Raw genomic sequence first — 24,971 nt, 5'->3', positions numbered from 1 at the left:
CTTGAGCTGTTTCAATTAGTTTAGTTAAAATGTAACCCAAACATTAAAACACAATATAGTGTATAGCAAGCATACCTGTGAACTTCTGCGTCTGTGTTTGAACTCGTTGTCGCTGACTCTCCTTGGTTTCCTTTCAAGTGCAGGCGCGGATTTACCCCGCGAAAGTAACTATGGAGACTGGACACAACAGCAGGCGAATCCTTAGCATTTATGCCAATTTATCACCCAGCTACACTTTTATAGGTAGACAGCAATGTGCGAGAGTCGAAGGGTGTGAAAAGGTATCGTTTGTATTCTAAAAACAATGAAAACGAGGACATGAAATGCAAGCTAAATTATAGACAGTGCAGTGTAGGAAAGAAGCAGACATTTCTTTACACAAACTAACGGGCCATCTCATGACAAGCGCCTCATGGTGTTAAGGCAACCGTTTGAACCCTGACCGAGACAACCAGAGGACAGACGGCCAAGAAAGAAAGACTAAGCCCCCTCTTACTCTGTGATCCAAGTGTTCGGTGTTAACGAAAAAGTGTTTAAGCATGAATTTAATCATCTCCTCTCCTCCTAAAATAATACAGTAAACATTAAATACAGTATGTGTTGATAAATCTTCACATCGTCGGTGGATTCGTGTTGTTCGGTGCATTCAAACGGGTTGAAGGCTTTTAGAAATCTTTATCTTCCCAAAAACTTATGGCTGGGCTTTAAGAAGTTTAAAAAATATATTAATTTGAAAAAAACTAACTGGAGCAGCACCATGGTACAGTGCTTAGCATTGCTGCCTCACAGCTTCAGTTCACAGGGTACCATTAGCACAGAGTTTGTATGTTCATCCCAGAGTCCAAAAGACATGCAGGAACGTTAATGGCTTTTGGGAAAACTGGTCCTGGTGTGTGTGCCCCGTGATGGACTGGCGTCCCATCTAGGATGTGCCCTGCTTTGCACCCATTGCTTGCCAGGATAGGCTCCTGCTCCCCCATAACCCTGAAGTGGACAATCTTGTTAAAAAATTAGTGAATGGTAAAACTGGGGGTTAACCCTCTCCCCCTCTCTCCTCCACACTGAATATCATAGTGAGTTGGACTAGGAACCTAATTTGGGTTTACTGAAGTCTTGGACTTGCTTGTCTTAAAAACCTCATGCTTGTCTCTTGAAGCATAGCAAGAACATCAAGACAGCCAATCATGTAAGACGAAAAGGCAATCAAAATATTAAATTTTATTGTAAAAATTAAAATACAGAGCAAAACAGATTACAAGGTGTACTGCACATTTACATCCATCCAAAAATATATTAATTATGAAAAAGAAAACAAATTTTAAAAGCAGGAGCCAGGAACACAAAAGGAGCTCTTAAAGATAATCATTTTCCAATGCATTTTCAACTCCTAGGAAAAGATGGAGCGATGTCTCTGTGCCTTTGATGGACACGTTCCGCCGCAGAGAGATCCCACACTCCAGTGAGGAAAGATGAAAATGGGGGGAATGACCCCCTTCTCTTGCCCTCGTCCCACAGGAGTCCAGGCAGCTACTGCTCCCACACGATGTCGTCCTTCTTCAGGTGCAGCTGCAGCTTCTGGACTTTTTTCAGGAGCTGCAGGCTATCCTGACTCCTCTGTCCTTGAGCGGTCTTACAGGGGCTAGAGCATCGTGCGGACTCCACTCTGCTTGCTCCTCCTGTCCTCGGCTGAGCCCTGGGTGCCTGCCTCTTTGCCATCTTGGACTTCTGCTTCAATGTCTCTACCTGCGGAGAGAGGAATAACCCAAGCTGCATTTGAGGGAAGAGGACAACAGGCGCGTTCACTTGTCCATCCCACCCAAACATGGCTACTCACAGTAGTCAGTTAAGTGTTACATGTCACATTGTACTAAAGATCATCACATTTTCCTCACTTTCCCTTTTGAAATACCCATTACATTGTTTAATGGAGAAAAATGAAGCACTATATGGCAGACTAAGAATTATAATTAAATCACATGTACCTACAATGGTTCTGTTAGAGCAGTGGTTCTCAAACTTTATGGACCAAGTACCACCCCTAATCCAACCAAAGCATCCACGTACCACCTACAAGTCATCATCTCATAGGAACTCCAGAAATTCTCAATGACCTACATGAGCGCGAGTGCACACACACTCACACATACATATAATAAATATTATAATAATAAATTTCGTAGCGCCTTTAAAGGTGGCTTCTCAAAGTGTTTTACAGAAAAAAAAAACAGTAACAACAACAACAAATAAAAATAATAAAAAAGCACCATTTCAGTCAGAGGGGTGAGCCCGTTTAGTCGAGCAAAGCAGATGTGAATTAATTTTTCGAGCCTTGATACAATTCACAACAGAGCCTAACAGATTTTAAATCGTCAGGCATTTTCTTGACGGCAAAGGTCTCGCGGTGGATGTTGCAATGCATCCATTCATTTCTGGAGCAACCTCTCTAATTCGTGCAACTACACCGTTATTTCGGCTTGTCATTGCTCTAGCACAGTCTGTACAAACTCCGACATTTTATCCAGTCGATGCCATTCTCTTCGATAAATTCATTCAGAAGCTGAAATATGTGCTCTTCTGTAGTTCCTGTTGGTAGCGGTTTACAGAACAGAAAGTCCTCACGGGACGTACCCTCAAACCCGTATCTAACGTAAACGAGCAAATTGGCCAAATCGACTACAAACTCATCTACAGATGCAGCCATTCAAAATGCGTGCGTTATTTTGCGGCATACCCCGGTGGGCGTGTCGCGGCATCACGCAGTGTCACGCAGTGTGACGTGGTTAATCGCGCGTCATTTGACGCTCTGCCGGAAACTATCCGGCGTCACCTTGTAAAACCGCCAGGGGGAGCTTAACCTCTCATGTACAGCATTTGAGCCTTTAATTTTGAACAGTGTATTACAGCATGTTAATCTTCAGTCATTAAAATGTTGGTATATTTTATGAAAGCAAGATTGCTCAGTTGGACAAAAGTACACAACCTACCTTTATCAGAAATATTTATGCATCAAAGCCTTTACCGAAGATATTACTAATAGTATTAATAATGGATGACTTTGGACAAGCTGTATACTCAAAGTATAATTTCTTTAGCACATTTGTACAAGCACTTGGAATCTGTCCAAGCCATACTTTGTCAGGCATTTTGTTTTACTTCAACGGGCATAAAAACTTCCTTGCTTTTAACAGGGCGTTTCATAATTTCTAACTACGAAAATGATTTAAAATGCGACACCTATCATTCAACTAGAGCTTAAAATATCACAAGGAAAAATACACACCGGTATTCCATTTCTCCCTAAACATTGTAAGCTTCGAAGTCTTTAACTAACGTGATACCGGAGTCAACAAGCATACTTTTAGAATTTGATTAAAAGGGAATATAATATGGAATCGCGTATCTCAAGAATTTAATAACGGTATGATTATATCCGTGTACTGCGGCAGGGCTGTGTAGGGCTGTTTCGCCTGCCTGCTCATGCGAGCTGACTGTAGCCGACTGGTCTAGGTGCGTGCCTGCCAACGGGCAGGTTGTGTGCTCGAATCCAGCTGGTGCTGAACCTTCCAGTTTTATTTATTTATTTTTTAATTGCGTAACATATTACCGTATGCAAACTGTACTGTATACAGTATGTATATGTATATTTAATGTCTTAACTGTGCCCGTTTAATTGAATTTTAAAAAATTATTTAACACGAACATTAAGCTGTTTACATCTTCCGCCTGAGAACAGTCACCCGTTGCTACCCAACGCAGAATGGTGATTGGCTGACACCATCTGACACCCCTCTGATTGGAGAAAAAAGACGTGCTAGTTTGCTATACATACTGTAACAGGAAGAGGATTTCTTTCTATTCAAAACGTGTATTTTAAAAGTTTAAGAAGTAAAAACCTTACAGCGTACACAGATTTCTAAACTGATCAGGATCGTTATCTTTGTCTTATGCATAATAATATTCACCGCTCTGTGCAGCAAATTAATAATAAACTTTATTTTATATAGCGTTTTAAACGAATAAGTAATTAGATTGCTCATAAACCTAATCACTTGCTTTTTCTTTTTATTTAGGCTCAGATTTCAACTATAGATCGTATTATTAATAACCATAATAACAACCAACCAACAAAAACAACCATATAAACATAATACCAACCAAAAACATAGATAACAACCACAATACAAAATCAAATATATCAAACCATTTTACTCTCGCAAAGTCCTCCAATTATCATAATCCCGCCCCTTATGCAAAACCAAACCTTCCTCCCATCCCAGTTTATCCTGTTTATCATAAACAAAATCCACCTCAATTTTCAACATAAAGCATTACACAAAATCAATACCTCAACACTCCATACTCAACAACGATAATTCACAAACAGCCAGAACATGTAACTACACATTCCCAAACAGACCTAATTTCCATAGCCCCGCCCCTTATGCAAAACCAACATCCCTCCCCTGTTCTCTCTCTCCCCTGGCGGTTGTAATTGTTTTTATTTTCAAATAAATTTTAGCAAAGTCATGCATTTTAAAAATCTTAAGATTTTTATATTTATGTCTTTATTTAGTGGTTTCATTAGTGACAAAGGCTAAACTTTCTTGGAAAAATGTCTTTTATGTAAACCATGTTTGCTATTTATTCATTCAGGGCTAAAATATGTTCATTGTATTCTAATGAAAGAAGGGTTCCTTTCGCCGTAGTCGGGAGCCTAGCCTTTAACTAGTAAGTACTGTACTTACTGGGTTTTTGAGGGGGGGGGGGGGAGAAAAATCGTTTTCCCAGCCTAACAGTATTGTTTTTAACCTGTAAATTTGCTGGACAGAGAGGTGAACATTATTACACAGAAGACAAAGATAGCGATTTACGTTGCATTGTGTATCGTGCTGCTTTAATACAGTTTTAAATAATTGGAAGTCTAAACAGTATCAGCTTTATTTATGGGTTTTAAATAAAGGTGATTTAAACGCGATTTAAATCAATATAAATGTTTATATTGTAACGCATAGGTGACTATTCATTGTTATTAAAATGACTTAAATTCGATCATGTTGTGATATTTAGAAATATACATTTGTTTGGTGCGAGTGAAGTTTTATTTAATCTCTGAGCCATACTGATTCTTCTGGAAGCCAGTTTCCGCCAGGGAGTAAAAAAAAACACACTATGGTATTCTCTCCAATGCAGTGCAGTTAAAAACATACCTCTGATGCTGCTCCTAAATGAATATCGTTTATGACCATCAGAAGCTTTATGCTCCTTTTCTTTTTTCCAGTGGATTGAACAGGGAGAGGCATTTCATGATGTACTTTTCACTGATGAAACAACAGTGGCTCTGGAACAGTTTTCAACCATGTCGTTTTATAAAAAGGGGAGATATGTACACGTTACTGAAGCTAAACGTTTAGCCTTTGTCACTAATGTAAACACTAAATAAAGACGTATAGAAATCCCTACGTTACAGACTGTATATGGCTGGTATTGGTAGTTTAAAGAAAAAATACACACCAGTATTCCACTTTCTCCCTAAACATTTTAAGCATCAGAGTCTTACATGTGGTTATTTATTGCATAATTTAATTTTGAAAGCCACTGAGACATCAGGTACTACTGTTGTATGGTACAAGTGTGGTACTTTTAGGGGTTCCACGGTACAGAACACTAGTTATTTAAATATGATTGATAGATAAATAGGCCCACTTTATTCATCCTGAAGAAGATAGAAGACATCCTGATGTCTTAACACAGATACTACAGTGCTTAAGTACTACTCACGTATATGTTTCTAGGTTTATATTATGCATTTCATACGGTCAAATTACTTTTGAGCAACTAATAAGAAGCGCGAAACGGTATGCGTTTTAGTTTCGTTTCGTGCTGGGACCCGTGGATTGATTAGAGATATCAAGTACATACAAGTCATTTTTTAAATGTTGTAGTTCGTCTTGAAAAAATGTTACGAGTACATCATCTATCAACAATTACACAGGTTCTGTTTCCATATTGCGGATTTTGGTTACGTAATATTATGTTCTAGATTTCACGTTGTGAATATATGATTTGGGCAAACAGAGCCGCAAAGAAGTACATTATGGGTGGTTGGTTTTTTTTTGCAGTTTTATCTAGAACAAGCGATGCTTAAACCTTTGTCTGATTCTTGTGAAACTATCCACACGACAGTTACAGTACCTAGGAGTTGACTTCAGTGATGTCACTGATGGGATGTTTCTAAAAATCCATCCTCTGTAAAACGTCTTCTCTAGTTGTCCTGCATATGTATTCGCTAATGAAGCTGTGTGTTCTGAGCCTGGATCTCTACATTTGTGTATGAACCAGCTTAGAGGGCTAAAGACAGCTTGTGTTTAAATTGAGTGTAAGGCAATTTATGCTTCTAAAGTCATGGTCAGCATTTTTGTACTGTGCTGTAAACTTGTTCTGTGCCAAGTCACATTATTTTATAGCGTTTTTATAGCGTTATCAAATCCGGTGGCGCGGTGTTAGTTTCCTGACTCCCATGTCACATGGTCTGTGATTGAAACCTGTAATACCGGTTTAATTCGTCACAGCCAGCACTCCGGTTGTAAAGTAGAAGCAGGCGAGATTTCCAGCGAAAAACACCTCCCCCTTCTTCAGGTGTGAGGGTCTTCTGCTCAGAATGAAACGCTAAAATGTAATGTAGGCTCTGAATGGGTTCAATTGTGATTTGGGCTTGATTAAGGTCGCTGCCTTTCATCTAAAACCCTACTTGAATCCTTCTAAACTAAAAATCAGTGTTAGTGAGTTCTAAATAAAGAGGTATCCAGGTAACAGTGAAACGGGCGGACAGTCTGGGGAGATCGCCCGTTTTCCATGTAAATAGTTCCCTGGTTCCGCACCCCTTGGTGTTTCTCTCGCTCTCTCTCGGGTCACCTGATCATTAGCTCGAAAGATTTGAGTGCTTTGTGTATATTCTAATGGTAGTGGGGGCAGGGTGTGTGGGAACAGGTTTGGTTGAAATTGCATTGGAGATCTATGTTCTTCACACCTGAAACATTTTCTCTGAAAGCATTTTCTTCGCTGTTTAACCGATCTTGTTACAGCATGTTACAGTTTACTATTATTAACCATATTAATTTTAAGTGCTTAATGTAAAATCTTGTAAAAATATATTTTCATTGTTCAAATATACATTAAGTCTGACTATCATATAATAAGTTAAATACAAAACTAAAGAAAAAATAGGGTTAAATATAATTCAAAATATTTTGCTAACAATGTTAACTGTTTATGAATAATAAAATGTATTAGCTAAGGAGTAGGATGGCACAGTTGTTAGTATGTTTTTTGTTTTGTTTCTTTTTCATAAATACAACAGTAGTACCTGATGTCTCAGTGGCTTTCAAAATTAAATTATGCATGCAAACCTGTGAACTAGAAAGATAACTAAGATATCCATCCATTTATAATGGTGGCAAAGTGGTTAGCATTGCTATCTTGCAGCACTGGGGTCCTAGGTTCAATTCCTGCCATCCTGTGTGTGTGGGGTTTACATGTTCTCTCTGGGTTACATGGTTTTTCTCCATATGTGTGATATGACTCCCTCTCGCACTCCAAAACATACTGGTAAGTTAATTAGTTTATGGGAAACCTGGCCCTGGTCTGTGTGTGTTTGTGTCTGTCTGTCCTGTGATGGACTGGCGCTATGTCCAGGGTGTATTCTGCCTTGTGTCCGTTGCTTACTGGGATAGGCTCCAAATCCTCTGTACTGGATAAAGAGATTAGAAATGGAAGTAAAGGCACTGTGTGGATGGAACTATACACAGTGTTAGAAACCCACTATGAAATGGCAGCATCTCACTGAGAATAAAATATTTTATACTGCTGGCTTAAGGAAACAGCCTTTCCACCTCTCTTGCACATCAGTATCCATACCTAGTTATTTAAACAAATTGCCTCTAATTATAAACATCTTAATATGCTGGCTCTGTGGATCCGCATCAGCTATGTTTGCCCATTCCTTCAATTCATGTGCATCCAACACACAGTTCAATGCCAGCAACTACACATAATCTAAAATACAATCCTTATTTCAGTATCTATGTAAACATATAGTCTGTTAACTTCATCATCTTCATCAAAAGTATGCCTAACCCCATTAGGAAGTGTTCTTGTTATAAGTGTATTCCTCAGCTTTCCCCAAACTATCTTCTTCTTGCCAACATCTCTAGTCTTTTATCTTGCAATAACTCAGCCAACACTTAAATCTCCAAAAGCTGCTTGTGTTAATTTCTTTAAATCACAAATATCATGTGTAAATACTGGCCATGTAATACTCTGCATTGTGGAATAATAGTTTATTTTAAAGGGAACTAGAGAAACTAAGAACTAGAGAAATCAAGAAAGGCTTTTTTTCTAGAATTAATAAATGCACATCCTGTTCACTGGGGAAATTAAATCCACACTGAGCAATCTTCAATATGTTCACAATATGACAGCAAGAATCCTATCAGGGATGCATTACACCTGTTTTCAAGTCCTTGCACTGGTTACCTATCAGATTTCGAGTCAACTTCAAAATCCTTATCCTCCTTATGTACTGTCCTACAACTGGTATTATTGATCTCCGAATTATTGTACTTGACATGACTTCATTCAGCCTTTCCTGAACGTCTATGACAGGCAGAGAGAGTGCTGTTTCTGGTGCGATCTTTTACAGCTGACATTTCACTGTTTTAAACGAACAAGAAATTAGATTGCTCATAAATCACTTATTCTATATAAACACAGCGTAATTGCCCTCCGAAAATCTTCTTTTTCTTGTTCGTTTTAGAGACCTTGATCGAAACTGATTTTAGATGTCAGAAAGGATTTATTTTCTCTGTATTTCCTACATTGCTTTGTCGAGATTTTAACTTTATATCTAGGCTCAGATTTCAACTATAAATCGTACAGTAATTAATAGCAGTAAATACTGATGTTTATACATAAAAAAGTCATGCCTTGGAGTATAGACCCCCAAAGGAATGCCATAGACTCAAACTGCAAAATAAACACATACAGAAAGAAAGTATTTGTATTGTAATTGCAAATCCTGGTACTGTATGAGTGATTGGTATGACTTTCCTCATTACAAATCTCTTATTAGAATTTAAATTTCTCTGTAACTCCAGGTCAGAACAGAGAAAATGTAACTGCCTTAAGGAGTTTACGATTATGAAAAATAGAAGGATAAGCATGATACGTATGTCTTCTGTCATTTTCTAAGTCATGTTACTGAGCACCAAATCTTATTGAGAATATGAATCCATTTAAGGTTTATACCATTAAAGTAACGGTTTATTCCATGCTGAAAATGTTTGTACCAGACTTTTTTGAGGCCTGTTTAATTGTGTCTGAAGTCTGATGTTGTAAATTTTATTGTTAAAAAGATCCATGAAAATGTCACTACTAAAGTTAGCTGGTACTGTTGGTACTGTAAGTGGCAAGTAGAGCTCATATTTTAGATTTTGTGTAGTTGCTAGCGTTGAACTGTGTGTTGGATGCACATGAATGAAGCGACGGACACAAGGCAGAATACACCCTGGACATAGCGCCAGTCCATCACAGGACAGACACAAACACACACACACCAGGGCCAGTTTAAATCTAACCTCAGAACCTTTCTTTTCAGAAGACTTAGTGTCTGTATCTGCTTCATTTTCTAATTTTGGTAGCACCTCTACCTGCTTGTCTTTCTTATATGCATTTACTTTGTAATCTGTGGTCCTTTTATCTGTTTTTACATCTACTGTATTGCTTTGAGATGCCACCTTTAATGGTGATATATCAAATAAAGTTTTTTATTATTGTTATAGGGAAACATGATCAGATTGTCCCTGGTTCAGAAAAAAAAGATCTAAAGTATACTAGTTTGTCACTCTTCTAATTCCCTTTGCTAAATGACTTTTCATACTAATCTGATCAATCTAACTGCCAGTTTTCTGTGCTTTCTCTATCCTGCTAGATTTGCAATTATTCTGAAAATTTTCATCTTGAAATAACTCATTTCTAAATACCTTTTTCACTGTTAACATCTTGCAGCAACTCTGCGACAAAATATACACTCTGACAGTTCATCCTGCTACCAACATTAAATAAAACAAATCTTAAGATTTCTATATTTATGTCTTTATTTAGTGGTTTCATTAGTGACAAAGGCTAAACTTTCTTGGAAAAATGTCTTTTATGTGTTGCGGAAAAAACTGACTTGCTTTAACAAAATATGTTTACAAATCCTTTCACCTGGCATTTTCGTAGTTAGAAATTATGGAACGCTCTATTAAAAGCAAGGGAGTTTTTATGTCCGTTGCAGTTCTTTTGCAACATGAATATAATTATATCGTTATTAATTTCTTGAGATACGCGATTCCATATTATATTCCCTTTTAATCAAATTCTAAAAGTATGCTTGTTGACTCCGGTATCACGTTAGTTAAAGACTTCAAAGCTTAAAATGTTTAGGGAGAAATGGAATACTGGTGTGTATTTTTTTCTTTAAAGTACCAAGACCAGCTATATACTGTATGTTTATGTTCCAAAATTAATATCGTTTATGGCCTTCACACGCGTTACAGTATGCTCCTATTCTTTTTATGCTCAGCTACTAAGATTTCCCTTCATTGGTAAATTCAATATCTACAACGGGCACAGCAAAGACGTTTTTACTGTAAGTCTTTCTACGACAGACCAACGGACCACGAGTGCCCCTGTCGGTCAACCAATCGCTTACTGCGGTGCCACGCGTCATCTTGCGTCATACTGAGCGACGTCACCTGCGGTACGTGTCTGTGACGCACACTTTGAATGGCTGCATCTGTAGTTGCAGTGAAAAACATCTGCTCATCTTAACGCGCTCTATCAGCGTACTTTCGATATAATACTTCATTTCAATAATTCTATGAGTGACTGTGTCTTTCGGGGGGGCAGCAGGTCGAGCTGTTTAGCAGCTTTTTCTCCACACCTAATAGTGTGGCTTACCTGCTTTAGCAATCCGCAAGTTTGCATTTTTCCGCGTTTCCGTTTTTATTTCCGTATTTAAGTTTTTATTTCATGCGCATGGGAGAGAAACACAGAGACGCTCGGTGTATTTTTCTCAAACTAACTTAGAACAGTTCCTAAATATTTTTCTGTTATCTATCACGCTTTCCTGTGCTCACAAGATTACCAGCATTCGTAGCACGCATTTCTATGCATTCCTATGTTTACAACGTTGGTATTGTTCCAAAATCACGCACATTCTCTTACCTCCCTATTTGCTGGAGATACTGTAGCTTTATTTAAATACAATTGGTCACTTGCGTCCGTAGCACGCATTCCTATAGAGTGGTATAGAATTACAGAGTATCTCTTGTGTCCACTAAATTATTAGCGCGCGCTGTATCGTAGTACGTAGGCTGCGTATTCGACACGTATTAAAATACAAAATATGAAAACCCGTCCCGATTTTTCAGCGCACACAACAGTTCCAGGGTCATTTGGCGTACCACCTGGCGGCACTCCGCGTACCACTGCAGGTACGTGTACCACAGTTTGAGAACCACTGTGTTAGAGTATCAACATACTTCAGGAGTAAAAATAAAAAAAAAAAACATGGAAAGGATCATGGAAAGGTTCATTCCATGATAAAAAGGTAAAGAAAAAAAGCTACGTTTCGGCTATGGAGCCCTTCTTCAGGCATGGAATAAATACACCCGACATCTGAAGAAGGGCTCCATAGTCGAAACGTAGCATTTTTTCTTTACCTTTTTATCATGGAATGAACCTTTCCCTGTTTCTTTGCAGCCTACCCATGCTGACACAGCTCCCTATTCAAATGTTAAAAAGCCTCAATATGAAGAACTCTGAAAATAAAAGCAGGACAGATTAATAGGCCATGTTTAAACTGCAGCTAATATTTGAAAATAAATTCTTTTAGCAGCCTGAGCATTTTGAGCATGTAGAGTCAAACAGCAGATCTACTGTAAACACAGGTACACATACTATTACCAAAAAATGGTTGCTTCTGGCAGGTGAACAGGAAATCTGGATGAAACTAAAGGTAATTGCTCACATCCCACAGACATTAATTGAAGTGCTCAGGCCTTTCTTTGTCAAGTTGTACCAAGTAAACTATAACATTGATGTGGATCGTGACTAGAAAACGGCTTCTCTTCCAACTCACAGCCTTCTGGTGTTTCTTCAGCTTGGAGATCTGCTCCCCTTTCACCTCCATGCGCTTCACCAGGGAGTCCAGCTCTCGCTCCAGGTCTTCCCTCACCTCCAGCCTCTCCGTCTCTTGGATCTGTGTCACCAGCTCTTGGTGCTCACTGAAACAACACCCAGGTCATCCAGCTCTGTGGGGCTCTCCCTGCCTACCCAGCGCGAGCCCATATACGCCCAGCTGCTAAAAGCATTCCACTTCCAAATATACAAATGGACGGTCCCTGCACAGCTGAAACCCTCGCCTTAACAGATTTCACTTTAACAGACTTTGGATATAAAGGAGAAACTCTGGTGAAGGGAGATTTTGTTTGCAGAGGGAAGTTTATGGTGTTGAATTGCGATCTGAAACCTATACACTGGCAAACCACATGAAATTATTTCAGACGCAAATGGCTTTCGACGATTTAGTGAACATCACGGTGTGGTGAATAACAGAACCTACGGTGAAGCTTTGAGTGTGCCCTCTGAAGAGACAGAACCAATCTGCAAAACACTGAATAAATTAATCCAAAATGAAGGCATCATATTATCCCAACTATACAATGCCAATGGAACAGGTCTCTTCAGCCTTCAGTAAATACCCAAGAAGCACGAGACATCTAGACCCGTAAAATCAGCAAGGAAAGGATTTTAGCATTACTGGTGCAAATGCTGGTGGTTTACACAGATTGACACCTGCAGTTGTCTGCACGTCACTTAGACTGGGAGTCCTCAAGGATATAATGAATGAGCTTCCAGTAGTCTTTTACCATTCTAGAAAACCTTTAGTTTACTACTGACAATTTTTTCCTAATATACACGACAATTATTTTATTAAGCCTGAGATATCTCATTAGTAAGTTAATGGACCTCAGGCAATACTGGACACCCCTTCCACCCTATTAGTCCAGTAGACCTCCAGAAGGGACCCAGAAAACCATCATGGACCCATTCTAAATGATTTTACTAAATGGTGTAACAAGTTATTTTTGCAGTAAAATGTTTTAGAAACAAAGGAGCTGGTCACTGATTTTAGGTAAAATGCAACACACCGCCTAACCTACATACTCTTTCAAACAATGTAGTGTAACTATCTTCTCCCTTATCTTGCTGTAACACTGTTGCACTGATTTCTTGGTTGGTAAACTTTGTGATTGTGTTATGTTGGGAGTGTGCTGTAAAACAAAATTCCCCAAATGGGTCAATAAAACTTGAATTGAATTAAATTAAATTGAATAGAAAGACGTCCCTTCTATCCAATTAATCAAGGAGACAGGTTAATAAACAGAAAATCAAAAATGTAATATAGGAAATTTGACTGTTCATTCTAGTCAATATCTGAAAATACCATTTAAAAGTATGAGCGAAATGCAAGTTTGTTTTTGTTTCACTAACATTTTCTTCTTTGACCCTGCAAAACCACATTTGTAAAAATATGTGGAGGCATGTCTAAAAAGAGCAGTTTCTGCAGAGCTGGTGGTCTATGAAACAAACAGTCAGGCCACACTAGGATTGATGAATCGCTGAAAGCATTTCAAGGTTGGATTATAAAGCAACTAAAACCAGTCAAAACCATGGGGATATTTGTCCATGTTTTAATATTGTAACCTTTTTTAATACATCTTAATATTTGATCAATTATCCATCACAATATATCCGAAATTGGATATTTTGTTATAATTCACTTAAGAGAAAGGGTAAAACTTGATACTGAAAAATATTTCTGTTTGTCTAACTAGATTACACCAGCTGAAAACCTTTGGCGTCTCAAACAATTTAATACAGTTTTCCAGATTCATTCTGATTGCCTCTATAACTAGCTTGGCAGTACATCTGCTTGCTCCAAAGGCAAACTGCAGTGTGCTGTACTCTTTGTGGAGAGGGTTATTGGCATCTTTCCTCAATTGATGATTTGTACAATTCCAGAGCAAAATAATGCACAAGAAAAATTGCTGATGACCCCTATGACACAGGTCACCACTCGTTTCAAAAAACGTCCCTCTATAAGAAGCTACTGGTCTATTAAAACTAGAATCAGCTGGTATCTGAACAGCTTCTGTCCTAGGCCTGTCATTTTGCTTAAACAAACAAACAAAATTACTAGCTACTCTATATGTGCCCTGTCTTAATGAGGTCTATTGTCTTGTTTGTGTATGGCAGTGGTTCTCAAACTATGGTACAGAGCGGCCGCCAGCTGGTACGCCATATGACCTTGGAACTTTGTTGTGTGCACTGAAAAATCGGGACAGGTTTTCATATTTTCCATTTTAATACGTGTTGAATACGCAGCCCACGTACTACGATACAGCACGTGCTAATACTTGAGTGGACACAAGAGCTACAATGTAATTCTATTCCATTCTATACGACGCAAGTGACCAATTGTATTTTAAAAAAGGTATCTCCAGCAAATAGGGAGGTAGGAGAATGTGCGTGATTTTGGAACACCGCCAATCTTGTAAGCACAGTAAAGCATAGAAATGCGTGCTACGAACGAAAGTGGCCAATTGCATTTCAAAAAGTTATCTCCAGCAAATAGGGAGGTGTAGAATATGCATGATTTTGGAACAAAGCTAATGTTGTAAGCACAGGAAAGCAAAGAAATGTGTACTACAAACGCTGGCAATCTTGTGAGCACAGGAAAGCGTGATAGATAACAGAAAAATATTTAAGAACTGTTCTAGGTTAATTTGTGAAAAATACACCAAGCATCTCAGTTTCGCTCCCATGCGCATTAAATAACTTCTTTTAACTTCTGAGACGGACTACTGAAACGGAAACGGGGAAAATTTCAAGCTGGCGGATTGCTAAAGCGGGTAAGCCCCACTATTTTTGAAGAACCTTATTTATCGTTGGCAAAAGAGCTGACACGTATTATGTGTGGATTAAAAGCTGCTAAGCAACTCAACCTGCTGCCCCCTCTGAAAGACACAGTCACTCACAGAATTATTGATATGGCGGATGATATCAAAAGTACGCTGATAGAGCGCGTTAAGATGAGCAGATGCTTTTCTCTGCAATTAGATGAGTCTGTAGATGTTGTCGATTTTACCAATTTGCTCGTTTACGTTAGATACGAGTTTGAGGGCATGTCCCATGAGGACTTTCTGTTCTGTAAGCCACTACCAACAGGAACTACAGGAGAGCACATATTTCAGTTCCTGAATGAATTTATCGAAGAGAATGTCATCAGCTGGATAAAATGCGGAGTTTGTACAGACGGTTCTAGAGTGATGACAAGCTGACACAGCGGTGTAATTGCACGAATTAGAGAGGTTGCTCCAGAAATGAATGGACGCATTGCAGCATCCACCACGAGACCTTTGCCGTCAAGAAAATGCCTGACGATTTAAAATCTGTTGTGAATTGTATCAAGGCTCTCAAGATCTGCTTTGCTCAACTAATTGTTGTTGTTCCTGTTGTCATCTGTAAAGCGCTTTGAGAAGCCACGTTTAAAGGCGTTATATCAAATAAAGTTTTAATTATTATTATATGCGTGTGTGTGAGTGTGTGTGCATGTGCGCTCATGTTGGTCATTGAGATTTTCTGGGGTTCCAATGAGAAGATGACTTGTAGGTGGTACTTGGATGCTTTGGTTTGATCAGGGGTGGTACTTTGTCCAAAAAGTTTGAGAACCACTGGTGTATGGTATATGTAGAATGTTCCTGTAACACCAGGTACACCAGACTAAATTCCTTGAACATGAAATGTACTTGATGTCAAAAAGATTATTCTGATTCCTATTACGTTATTTCTGATCTGCACAAAATCATTGCTGGTTATAGAATACTCAGAGCTATTCAGTATATTAAAATAAGCATAACTAGAAAACATGCAAGACTATAGTAGTAGAGTTGGCCATTATGATATAATACAGGAATGTAATATATTCCAGTCAATATTTTCTTCAATTCAATTCCTGTTTGCTGTGAATGAAAGTCTACATATAACTGGCATGTAATGTTAACCCCTCGGAAAGCAGTGCGTACACACTTAATAGCACAGTAGAATACTCACAAGCTCATTTGTCCCAGCTCGTCTTGCAAAGCTAGGAGCAGATCTGATAGGCTGCCTCCCGAGGAGGGCGCAGAGCTGGAAGAGACGGACCCTCGCAGGCCCCTCCCGTGTTCAGGCCGGGATTTCCTTGGGGTTTTCTGCGGAGAGCGGATGTGGAGGTCCTGGTTTCCGTCGCACAGCTGATGACTATGGTGCTTCATTATGTGCAGGACATTCTGCACATTCGCTCTCACCGAGTGACTTGGACTGGTGGACTAGGTTAACAAGATGATCTCAGTTATTAGTAAATCACTTCCAACTATGCAGTACAGGCAATCCACCAAGCTCTTATTCGAAGCAATGAAAGCAACAACAGACCCAAGAGTTATGTTCCATGCTTATGTGAAAATGGTAGAACAGTAGACATTTTTGAGCTAACACTGTATGAGCTGAATACTGTACTGTCTCTTTGACAGGAGAGACAACCGAATCTGCACTGCTTTACCACCTGCATCAGATAAAGGGTCAGCTGAAAGTACGTTTAATTCTATATAAAGGAGATAATGACACTCAAGTTGTTTTCCCAGGAATTTAAAATCAAAGCAGCAACATACCATTTAGCAAGATGACCAAAAGAAGCACAACTCAGCATACAATGCTCCAAATGCATTAAGAATAAGGCAGGGACCAAATATTCGGAGAGCAATGCTGTGCTTATAAAGAAACGTCAATACACACCGTTCCAGCCACAAAGGGAAGCTGCTTTGCCTTTGGAAAAAACACAGGCTTTGGAACATCATTCTTTGCCGTAGATATTTTCTGAGGAAAAAAAAACTTGAATCTGAACACGAAGAGAATCTGGTTTCTTGGATTAGAAATACTGCTAAGTATTTCCGATTTCTAGACACAGGTCTGAAATTTCAGTTACAGAGTACAATCATCTTGCATGTATCACTCAGAGTTAGTAGGATTCTTAAATTTCCTTTACTTGATAATATTCTTCTATGAAACTTACAAGTATATTTAACATAAGTTTTCAGATGAGCCCTGTCATGACTGTATATTTTCAAAAAATAAACATGTATGTTTACTGTGCTGTTTAATCCAATAAAATGTAATTATTTCAATAATTTAATAGGAAGCTGAGACAAGCTGTAATTGTAATTGTTTTCAATTAGGTTTCCTAATCAATATGTTCAAATGAATAATACCTTTTCAGGATGCTGCACAAATAATTTGTCATGAGACTACAGTCATTACATTTACAACTGGTCCTAGTGAATCTGGTGAAGCATCAAACCTGACCCTTACTGCTTTCTTCTTCTTCACGGCTTTCCTTGGTTTGCTTTCTGATGAAACTGCAGAATGCAGAATCCGGTTCATCTCCAGTCCTGTTTGAAGCTAGAAAGTTGGTTTTTAGTTTGTTCTATATAGCAGACAATGATTTGCCAGAACAGATTGAATAGGATAAAGGTTAAGCTTTCACAGCAAAAGCAGGGACAGAGACTACAGTATTACACACAGGATGCAATAACCTTTCTGGAATAAGTCCAGAAAATAACAAAAAAGATGCATTCCTGGGAATAAAGGAATATCCTACTCTGACTGTCTCAAAGAACTGAAGCTTTATGATCTATTGATGACAACAAGGGGACCTCATACAAGGACTTGTCCCAGTATGCAGACTTGCAGTCTTGTGCCTTTCATATGTGCATTCCCACTCAGGTCTGCAAGTGTTGAGGGTGAGCATTTCTAATTTGTGTTTCACAAGCACCCACAATGTACCCTTCTCTGAAGTCCGCATCGATGCATACTGCACTGAGGGGAACGAAACCCCAAATTCCATGTGGAATGATTACGTTTCATGTTCTAGCCTATCAAAGCAGAAGGAAGTTGCCATGGAGAACAAAATATTCATGCGTTAGTAAAAAGTAACTTTTTTTAGTTTTCAAACTCATTCTATTTTATGTAAAATAATTCAATTAGGCTACTTTAGATTCATATGTATTCTAGGTATGAAGTGTTGACATAAAGCTTTTATTTTGTCAATCTATTTCGACTGAATGTTCGTTTACCACTGGTGCACCTCTATTTTGTACACAGAATGATTAAATAGTACAAAGCTTTGACATAAGCTTTACCTTATTTGCTTTGGCCAGTTTGAATCATTGCTATTCAACATGGATGAACGCATTATGGGACAGACAAGATTAAATGTATTTAATAGCACAAAGTTTTCAATAAACTTGAAGCGGTATTGCTAGCTTTTCCTTAGATTACTTCGCCCGTTTTGAGTCGAGCCTACTCAAATTGAATGAACGCGTCACTACTATGTCACTACTTGTGTGAGGGACAGACAAGACGACACTAAATTTAATCAAACTGCTAGCGGAAAAGGAAAATTTATTTTAAATGATTCTCTGCAGACGTGCACGTAGCCACTGCAAAAGAAGCATCAACAACAGAAAGCACTTTGACAATGAGTCGTGTAACCCAGGAGTGACATCGTACGAGTGTGTCCCATCACCCTTTTTATAACAATGCACCCTTGAACGCTCATGTGTTTTAAGTCCACACTTGCTCTGTCACAGAAGTGCAGACTTGGGGAAAGGGCATTTAATGTGACATTCAGGACATGGCCCAAGTATTAAAAATTTTGAAAGGGTTTGACAAAGTCAGCCCAAAAAAGACAACTAATAATTTAGAAAAAGCAGTGAACCAGAAACTAGAAGACACAAGTAGAAACTATGTGGAACTGCATTTAAAATGTAGAACAGCAGGGTAGTGGGAGCATGGAACAAGCTACTGAGCCACAATGTTAAAGCCGATATCCTGGCTTTCTGGATTGATCTGGACTCACCTGGAGAAACCTCTGGACCATTTAGCTACTAACTACCAAATGAGCTAGAATGATTTCCTCTCTTTTTTCACTTTAATTACCATTCTTGATATCTATTCTAAGACAAGATGGAAGAAAGCCACTGAACTCTCCATATTTCTCCTAAGTCGAGTGCAGACATGTGAAACCTACCTGAGCTGCCTTTTCCTGGATAAGCTTCCGCTGGTGCTCTTCTTCAAGGAGCTTGTGCTCCAGCTGCTGAATCTTCTTCTAAAAGAGACATGAAGGAGAAGGCAATCAGATTTCAAGATCCCTAAATTATCAACAACTCTGGAAGAAAGACTAAGACCCTAAGGTCACATGGATAAAAACAAGGACTAGATGTTCTTTCACAGCATTCCAAAATGTATAGTTTGCTCATCTGTATGATATAATGATATATTCTAAAAGACAAAGCATTAATACTTTCTCAAAACTAAATGAATTCACTCAAAATACTGCATGAAACTATGAGAAAACCTTGTGCTTGACAAAGTCACAAATTGGTCCCTATTTATTTCTTAGCAAATTTAACAAATAGACAAGTCTTGTAAACTGAAATTATAATATTCTTAACTATATGTATTGCACATTAATTCTACATTACGCTAATCCTGACCTTATGTCAACTCTTGCTCTAATAAAGCTAAGAGAAATCTTATTATTTTTAAATGTTATGACTATATTTGCTATTTGGATATTTAAGAAGAACTGGATATATCTTAAAAAGGTAACAGCCTGCAGATTAAATATTTTCTTCATAAAGAAAACACAAAACAAGTCACACAGTGTTCAAAGATAAAGAGCTGAAGATAAGGCTTGCATTGACAAAAAAAATAGGCTTCCATTAGGAGGCTACAAGCCCATTGCTGAGGCAGCTGTTTCCCTTGCAGTTAAATTTGCAAAACAAATGTATAAACAAAAATAAAGAAAGACATTTATAATTCTGATGCACTTCATACTATAATTTATACCATCCGTGATCACACTTTTTTTCACCATCTCATTAGTAAACAGATTGTTAAATGTCAGGCAATTTCAATAATCTGGTACTAAATTTATTGCACAAGAATTTTAAAATTTATCTTCACTTACTCTACAAGCAGTGTAAACTTTAAGCTATATGTCAATGTAACATTTCTTAAAAACCACCCACGTATCTTGATAAAAGCTCATTAAAATTGAAATCATTCATAAGACCTACAGAAAAAAAGTTATTCTTTTCCAACAGTTCATTTCTTAAGAATAAAATAATATAGTTGCCACTATTAGAGAAACTGCCTCGGTGCAGAAAATGAAGAATCTTACCAAACTAAGAATAAAAAAAACTGCAAGAAACAGGACAATTTTTTTTTCAGAAACTACTCTGCATTTCACTTTGCGGAAGCACTGAAGCATGCCTACCTCTGCCTTAGACTGAGTGCTGGTAAGTCTAAGACACTCTTGTTCCAGCATTTCCAGCTTTTCTAATTTACTATGGACTTGCTTTTGGTCTTTTAACTTTTCTTTTTGAAGCGAGACCTGAAAGGCAAGAATTTTACAAATTAAATTTAATTTTTAAAGAAAATCAAAACATTTAAACAAGACTCAATGTACACATTTAATACACTTTAGATGCTTTTCAGAGACTTAATGGTTTGCCCTTTAGGATTATGCATTCAACATTAAACAAATCATATTTACAGCTAATTATATTTGCAGTAAAAACTCCATTACAAGAACAGACCAAAACAAAGCATGGTTTCACAAATACTAATTAAAAGAGACTTGGATACATTACTTAATATGTTCATTTAAGCTCAAGATTAATCCTGCATAAGATAAACCAAACAACTGCTCTTCTGAAAGTATGTTGCTGTAACATCTGTCTTCATAAGGCAACTTACAAATGAATGTCAATTCAAAGGCAATAATAATTTAAGCAAAGCGTGCAAGAGTATATTTTCACTTGGTCATCCTGTTAAATCCACAGAATTCTGTAATGTTTCCGGAGAGCTAAATGGGTTTCACTATTCTCTGGGTCTTTAAATAAGGCAGCTTACATTATCAATGCCACTATACACTTGAAAAGCACCTGTTTTTCTAGGATGGCATTCTTGTCATGTTCTGCATTTTCTACCATTTTCCTCATGTAATCCAACTGCTTCTCCAGAAGGCAACAGCGGGACTCTGCGGAGTGCAGCTGAGCGACGAGCTCTATGAAAAGATTAAAACAATAAGGTGTCCCGCAAAGGGCACAGAAGAAAAGCTTGCCGAGCTGGTCACAAATGAAAAACCTGCTGTTTATTTGTGAAACTCAAAGAGTTGAGCTGGAAAAGCCCACAATCCTTTGCAGAGCCATCTTTTCATATTCTACCATAAAATCTAAGAAAAAAAAAGATTCTCCAATAGAAATCAACTTGTCCGTGAAATACATTTTAAAAAAATCATCTCTGACGATTTAAGAAAGCGCAAAGTACCTGTATCTTGCGTAGCTCCCTTTTGCACGTCGAGATTTGAGGTCTTTGGCTGCTCAGGTTCCCCTCTATACCACTGGGCATTCTCGGAGAGCTGCCTCATGCTGCTCTCTGCCTGAGCTCTCTCCAGCTCTAAGCGCCGAATCTTCTCCTGCAGCGTCTTCAGGGCTGCGATCACAGCTGTCAGAACAACACAGGCACATCCAGCCCACACTAAAGGAAGCACCCAGGTTTTCACCCACAAATGGGCTATAACTATCTGGATGAAGCTTATCTATTAGCCATAAACATCATGGATATTTTTAAAATAGGAAAATTGTGTTTCCTACAAGACGCATACATATTGTCAAGTATTAAACCAATATATTCCACATGAATCTCTTCTACACCACCATTTCTTTATTTTCAGTTAACTACACACTCTGTAACATGACATCTTAGCTCGGTTTCATGAACAAAAAGGTAACCAATAATAACCTTAATGAAATGAAATACAGTAAATCTAAGTTTTAATATTGCACAAATGTGTACACAAGTCTAGTAACCTGCTTTGAAAACAATAACTTACATACAAAATTGTTGATATCCAACAGAAGGAAGTGAAGGAAAAGGAGAATTATCCAAACAGTGGCAACTGATACTCTTACAAAGGTCAAGTTAGCACCACAACACAATGGCTTCTTTAAACCCATAATTCTTTAAAAAAACTCAACCATCAACAATTAAGCAAAAACCGTGTCATACAGAGTAACATATTAATAAAAATGTCTACGCTAAAGAACAGATAGAACTTAAAATCTGCTTGATCAAACATACGTAGAACTTTATAATACCTCGGTGGGTTAGTTGGACCCTCCTGTCTTGTTAAAAGATTAGACATATCAGGCCCAACTAACACCAAAGGCCTGACTAACACAATTTAATCAAAACAGGGATGTAAATAAAGGATTATATTTACAATCTTTTAATCTGTTTATGTTGATCCTGTAATATACTGTATAGGGGACAATTACTGTTTAATGAAAATTTTCAAAAGAGAGATACATTTCTTTAGAAAACAAGAGCAAAACAGTTTATACCGTGTACTATTAGGACATTACAATTAAATGAATTTAAAGGATATGCAGTGGCACTATTTGCAGAGCAATTAGACATACATATTAAATACAGTTTTGAAAGCTCTGGAATCCCATTCAGTATCAAACACTACAGTGTAGATTTTCCGTCAATGCACACGAATTGTTAAATTATGCATCTCTTCATCATTAACATTAAAACAGTAAAATCTTAAGGAGGACTACAAGAATACTACAACCAATAAGCTAAACTCGAGATCTTTCACTGCTTTGTCAAAACGTCAACACGCACAACTAGAACGACTTATTTTGCTACCCACAATGCCATTCTCTAACGTCGAATACTTTCGAGTATGCCTATCACGCTATTCTTCGCTTTGTATTCTTTGCAAAAAACACAGAAATATAAATGTATTATCTGTATTATCATTCAAGGGCGCGACAGTAAAAACGATCTCCTGTGAAAATTTGATTTAAGTAATCTTTCCTTGACATTGTTCAACCCTCTGACCGTTTCCAGCTCTGTGGGCTGTCGTTAGGCGTCGTGTACGGTCCTTCTTACCTGCACTGCTGGCTTCAGGTTTTCCTCCATGAGTTTCAATATTGAGTCTCTGGGCGCCGCCACAGCTTGTTGTGGGGGCTAGAGGCTGCTTACAGCGAGTCAGCCAAGGAGCTGACACTTTCTCGGGAGGTAGATAAAAACTTCCGAAAAAGCTGAGCTTAGATGGAGATCCCACAGTTATATTCTGGAAAAAAACATGAATAGGCGAATTAAATGCGGTTTAACGAAACACCAAATAACCCGTGAACATTTACAGTACATCCCCCATATCTATAGCACTTTATCGTGTTTCATCCTTACTTGTTTTCTCGTTACAAATTACAGGTTGCAGCTGAGGAGTTTTAAAATTAATTTGTTCATACCTGCAACTTCAAAATGTGCGTTACAACAGCATCCTTATATGGATACATACATTCCTGTCTAAACTGTAACGCTAACCTTGCGATTTTCCGTGCTTTATAAAACGCGAACCTTTTAAGCAAGACATCCTCTAAGAACATTAAACCAAATACGTGAGAATTAAAACGACGTGTTGGCAATATGCCTGTGCATACAAACCGGATATCAAACTAGGCACTAAAACAACAAAAACAGCCAAATACAGTGAAGACGGGTACATAAGTAGATTTCCACTGGCTTAACACTTGAAAACACTAAAATTATACCGATTTTTTCTCTTTAGTAACGGGACAAGAGAGAATACAATTACCTTAACTCATAACAAAACAAAAAAGTTTCGCTAATTCAGTTAGCTGTGGATGGAGAACCGGTCTAAATCCACAGCGATTTGAAATTTGATTTTTTTTTTTAACTAGAAGCTGCTCGGTTGCTACCTGATCCCGGACCGGCTCCATGAGCGGCTCTCCACTGGTCAGACCGGGAGCTCGTCCAGCAACTTCACCCTCGCCTGTCCTCCCGGCTCCAGCCGGCTTGGTTTGAATTTCCCTCCTGCTTTGCCGCTGGTCCCGCGGGTTCCGCCTACAGCTGGGGCCTCTGGGGGCGGAGTGCAGGCAGCCGCTTGGTGTAGAAGGAAAGCCAGTCAACGTCAGCTACTCAACTTGTTTGTTTGTTTTTTAAACTATTGTTATTCAGCACTCCCATTTCAACAAGATAAATATTGTATAATGCGTTTGTGTTTAGTACTGAGTTCATGTTTTTTTTTTTCTGGTAACTAAAAAAGTCTGTCCATGCCATAATGCCGATCATCACATTTTTTTTCATCAAAGGGGTTGTCACACTGTTGACTATAGCAGTGCAAATAAATGGTTTTGTCTAATATCGTTATATAAATTTAGGATTATACACTTAAATACTAACGTTTGAAGATGTTATATTGCGTCAGAAAGATCTTCAGGAGCAACTGCCCACACTGCCAGGTTACTGATATGTGATATCACTCTCTTACTGAAGTGCCAGGAGTGATGGCACTTATCTGGTCATGAAGATTTCTTGTTTAAGTATGTTATTTCAGGTCACCAAGCACATCTTAAATTTTTATCGACTTATCAAAAAGTAAATAACTTATGGTGTCTTTCTGACATGAGAATACAGTACATACGTGTAGTCCAAATGCAAAACAGGGAAACAACAATGAAGGTTAATCTTCACATACAGTTCTTTCATCGTCACGTTGATTGAACTAATCTTTCTGTGTGTATCGCAACTGGATCTCTTTCCGTGTTAACCAGAACTAACTCACACTTTTCTGAATGATAATCGGGTGAGGACGGGCGTACACCCCACAAATTATTTTTCATTTTGTTTGATAAACAAGCGAAAGCCCGTCCTAGTCATCGATAACT

General features: G+C 38.2%; 1 protein-coding gene across 3 annotated transcripts; it reads right to left on the bottom strand.

Moving 5' to 3' along the window:
* Window positions 1-1,198: 1,198 nt before the first annotated feature.
* cep57l1 (centrosomal protein 57, like 1) lies at window positions 1,199-24,971 on the bottom strand. Of its 3 annotated transcripts, none has more exons than XM_088938851.1 (12): window positions 24,487-24,971; window positions 24,003-24,186; window positions 23,170-23,353; window positions 21,535-21,711; window positions 21,150-21,271; window positions 20,480-20,596; window positions 19,229-19,306; window positions 17,509-17,598; window positions 16,936-17,016; window positions 16,219-16,472; window positions 12,182-12,326; window positions 1,199-1,743 (listed from the first exon to the last, which is right to left on the bottom strand). In XM_088938851.1, the coding sequence occupies exons 2-12, from the start codon at window positions 24,021-24,023 to the stop codon at window positions 1,528-1,530; spliced, it is 1,485 nt and encodes a 494-aa protein (XP_088794977.1). In that variant the 5' UTR covers window positions 24,024-24,186; window positions 24,487-24,971; the 3' UTR covers window positions 1,199-1,527. The 3 variants fall into 3 exon arrangements, with proteins under 3 accessions (XP_088794977.1, XP_088794960.1, XP_088794969.1); XM_088938834.1 differs by having other exon boundaries at window positions 24,728-24,971; XM_088938843.1 differs by having other exon boundaries at window positions 16,219-16,355; window positions 24,728-24,971.

Source organism: Atractosteus spatula, chromosome 2, assembly GCF_055471065.1.
Source record: "Atractosteus spatula isolate fAtrSpa1 chromosome 2, fAtrSpa1.hap1, whole genome shotgun sequence".
NCBI classification, from domain to species: Eukaryota; Metazoa; Chordata; class Actinopteri; order Semionotiformes; family Lepisosteidae; genus Atractosteus; species Atractosteus spatula.
Note: the sequence above shows the minus strand (reverse complement) of the source record. Positions and strands in the feature narration are given on the sequence as shown.

Excerpts from the sequence above, each read along its gene's own strand:
- cep57l1 (XM_088938834.1), bottom strand. The coding sequence starts at position 24,792 with ATGAAAGAACTGTATGTGAAGATTAACCTTCATTGTTGTTTCCCTGTT. Across the intron at positions 24,187-24,727 it reads GTTTTGCATTTGGACTACAC|CGGCTGCCTGCACTCCGCCC; the intron begins GTATGTACTGTA and ends TTCTACACCAAG. Across the intron at positions 17,599-19,228 it reads TCCAGGAAAAGGCAGCTCAG|CTTCAAACAGGACTGGAGAT; the intron begins GTAGGTTTCACA and ends CCAACTTTCTAG.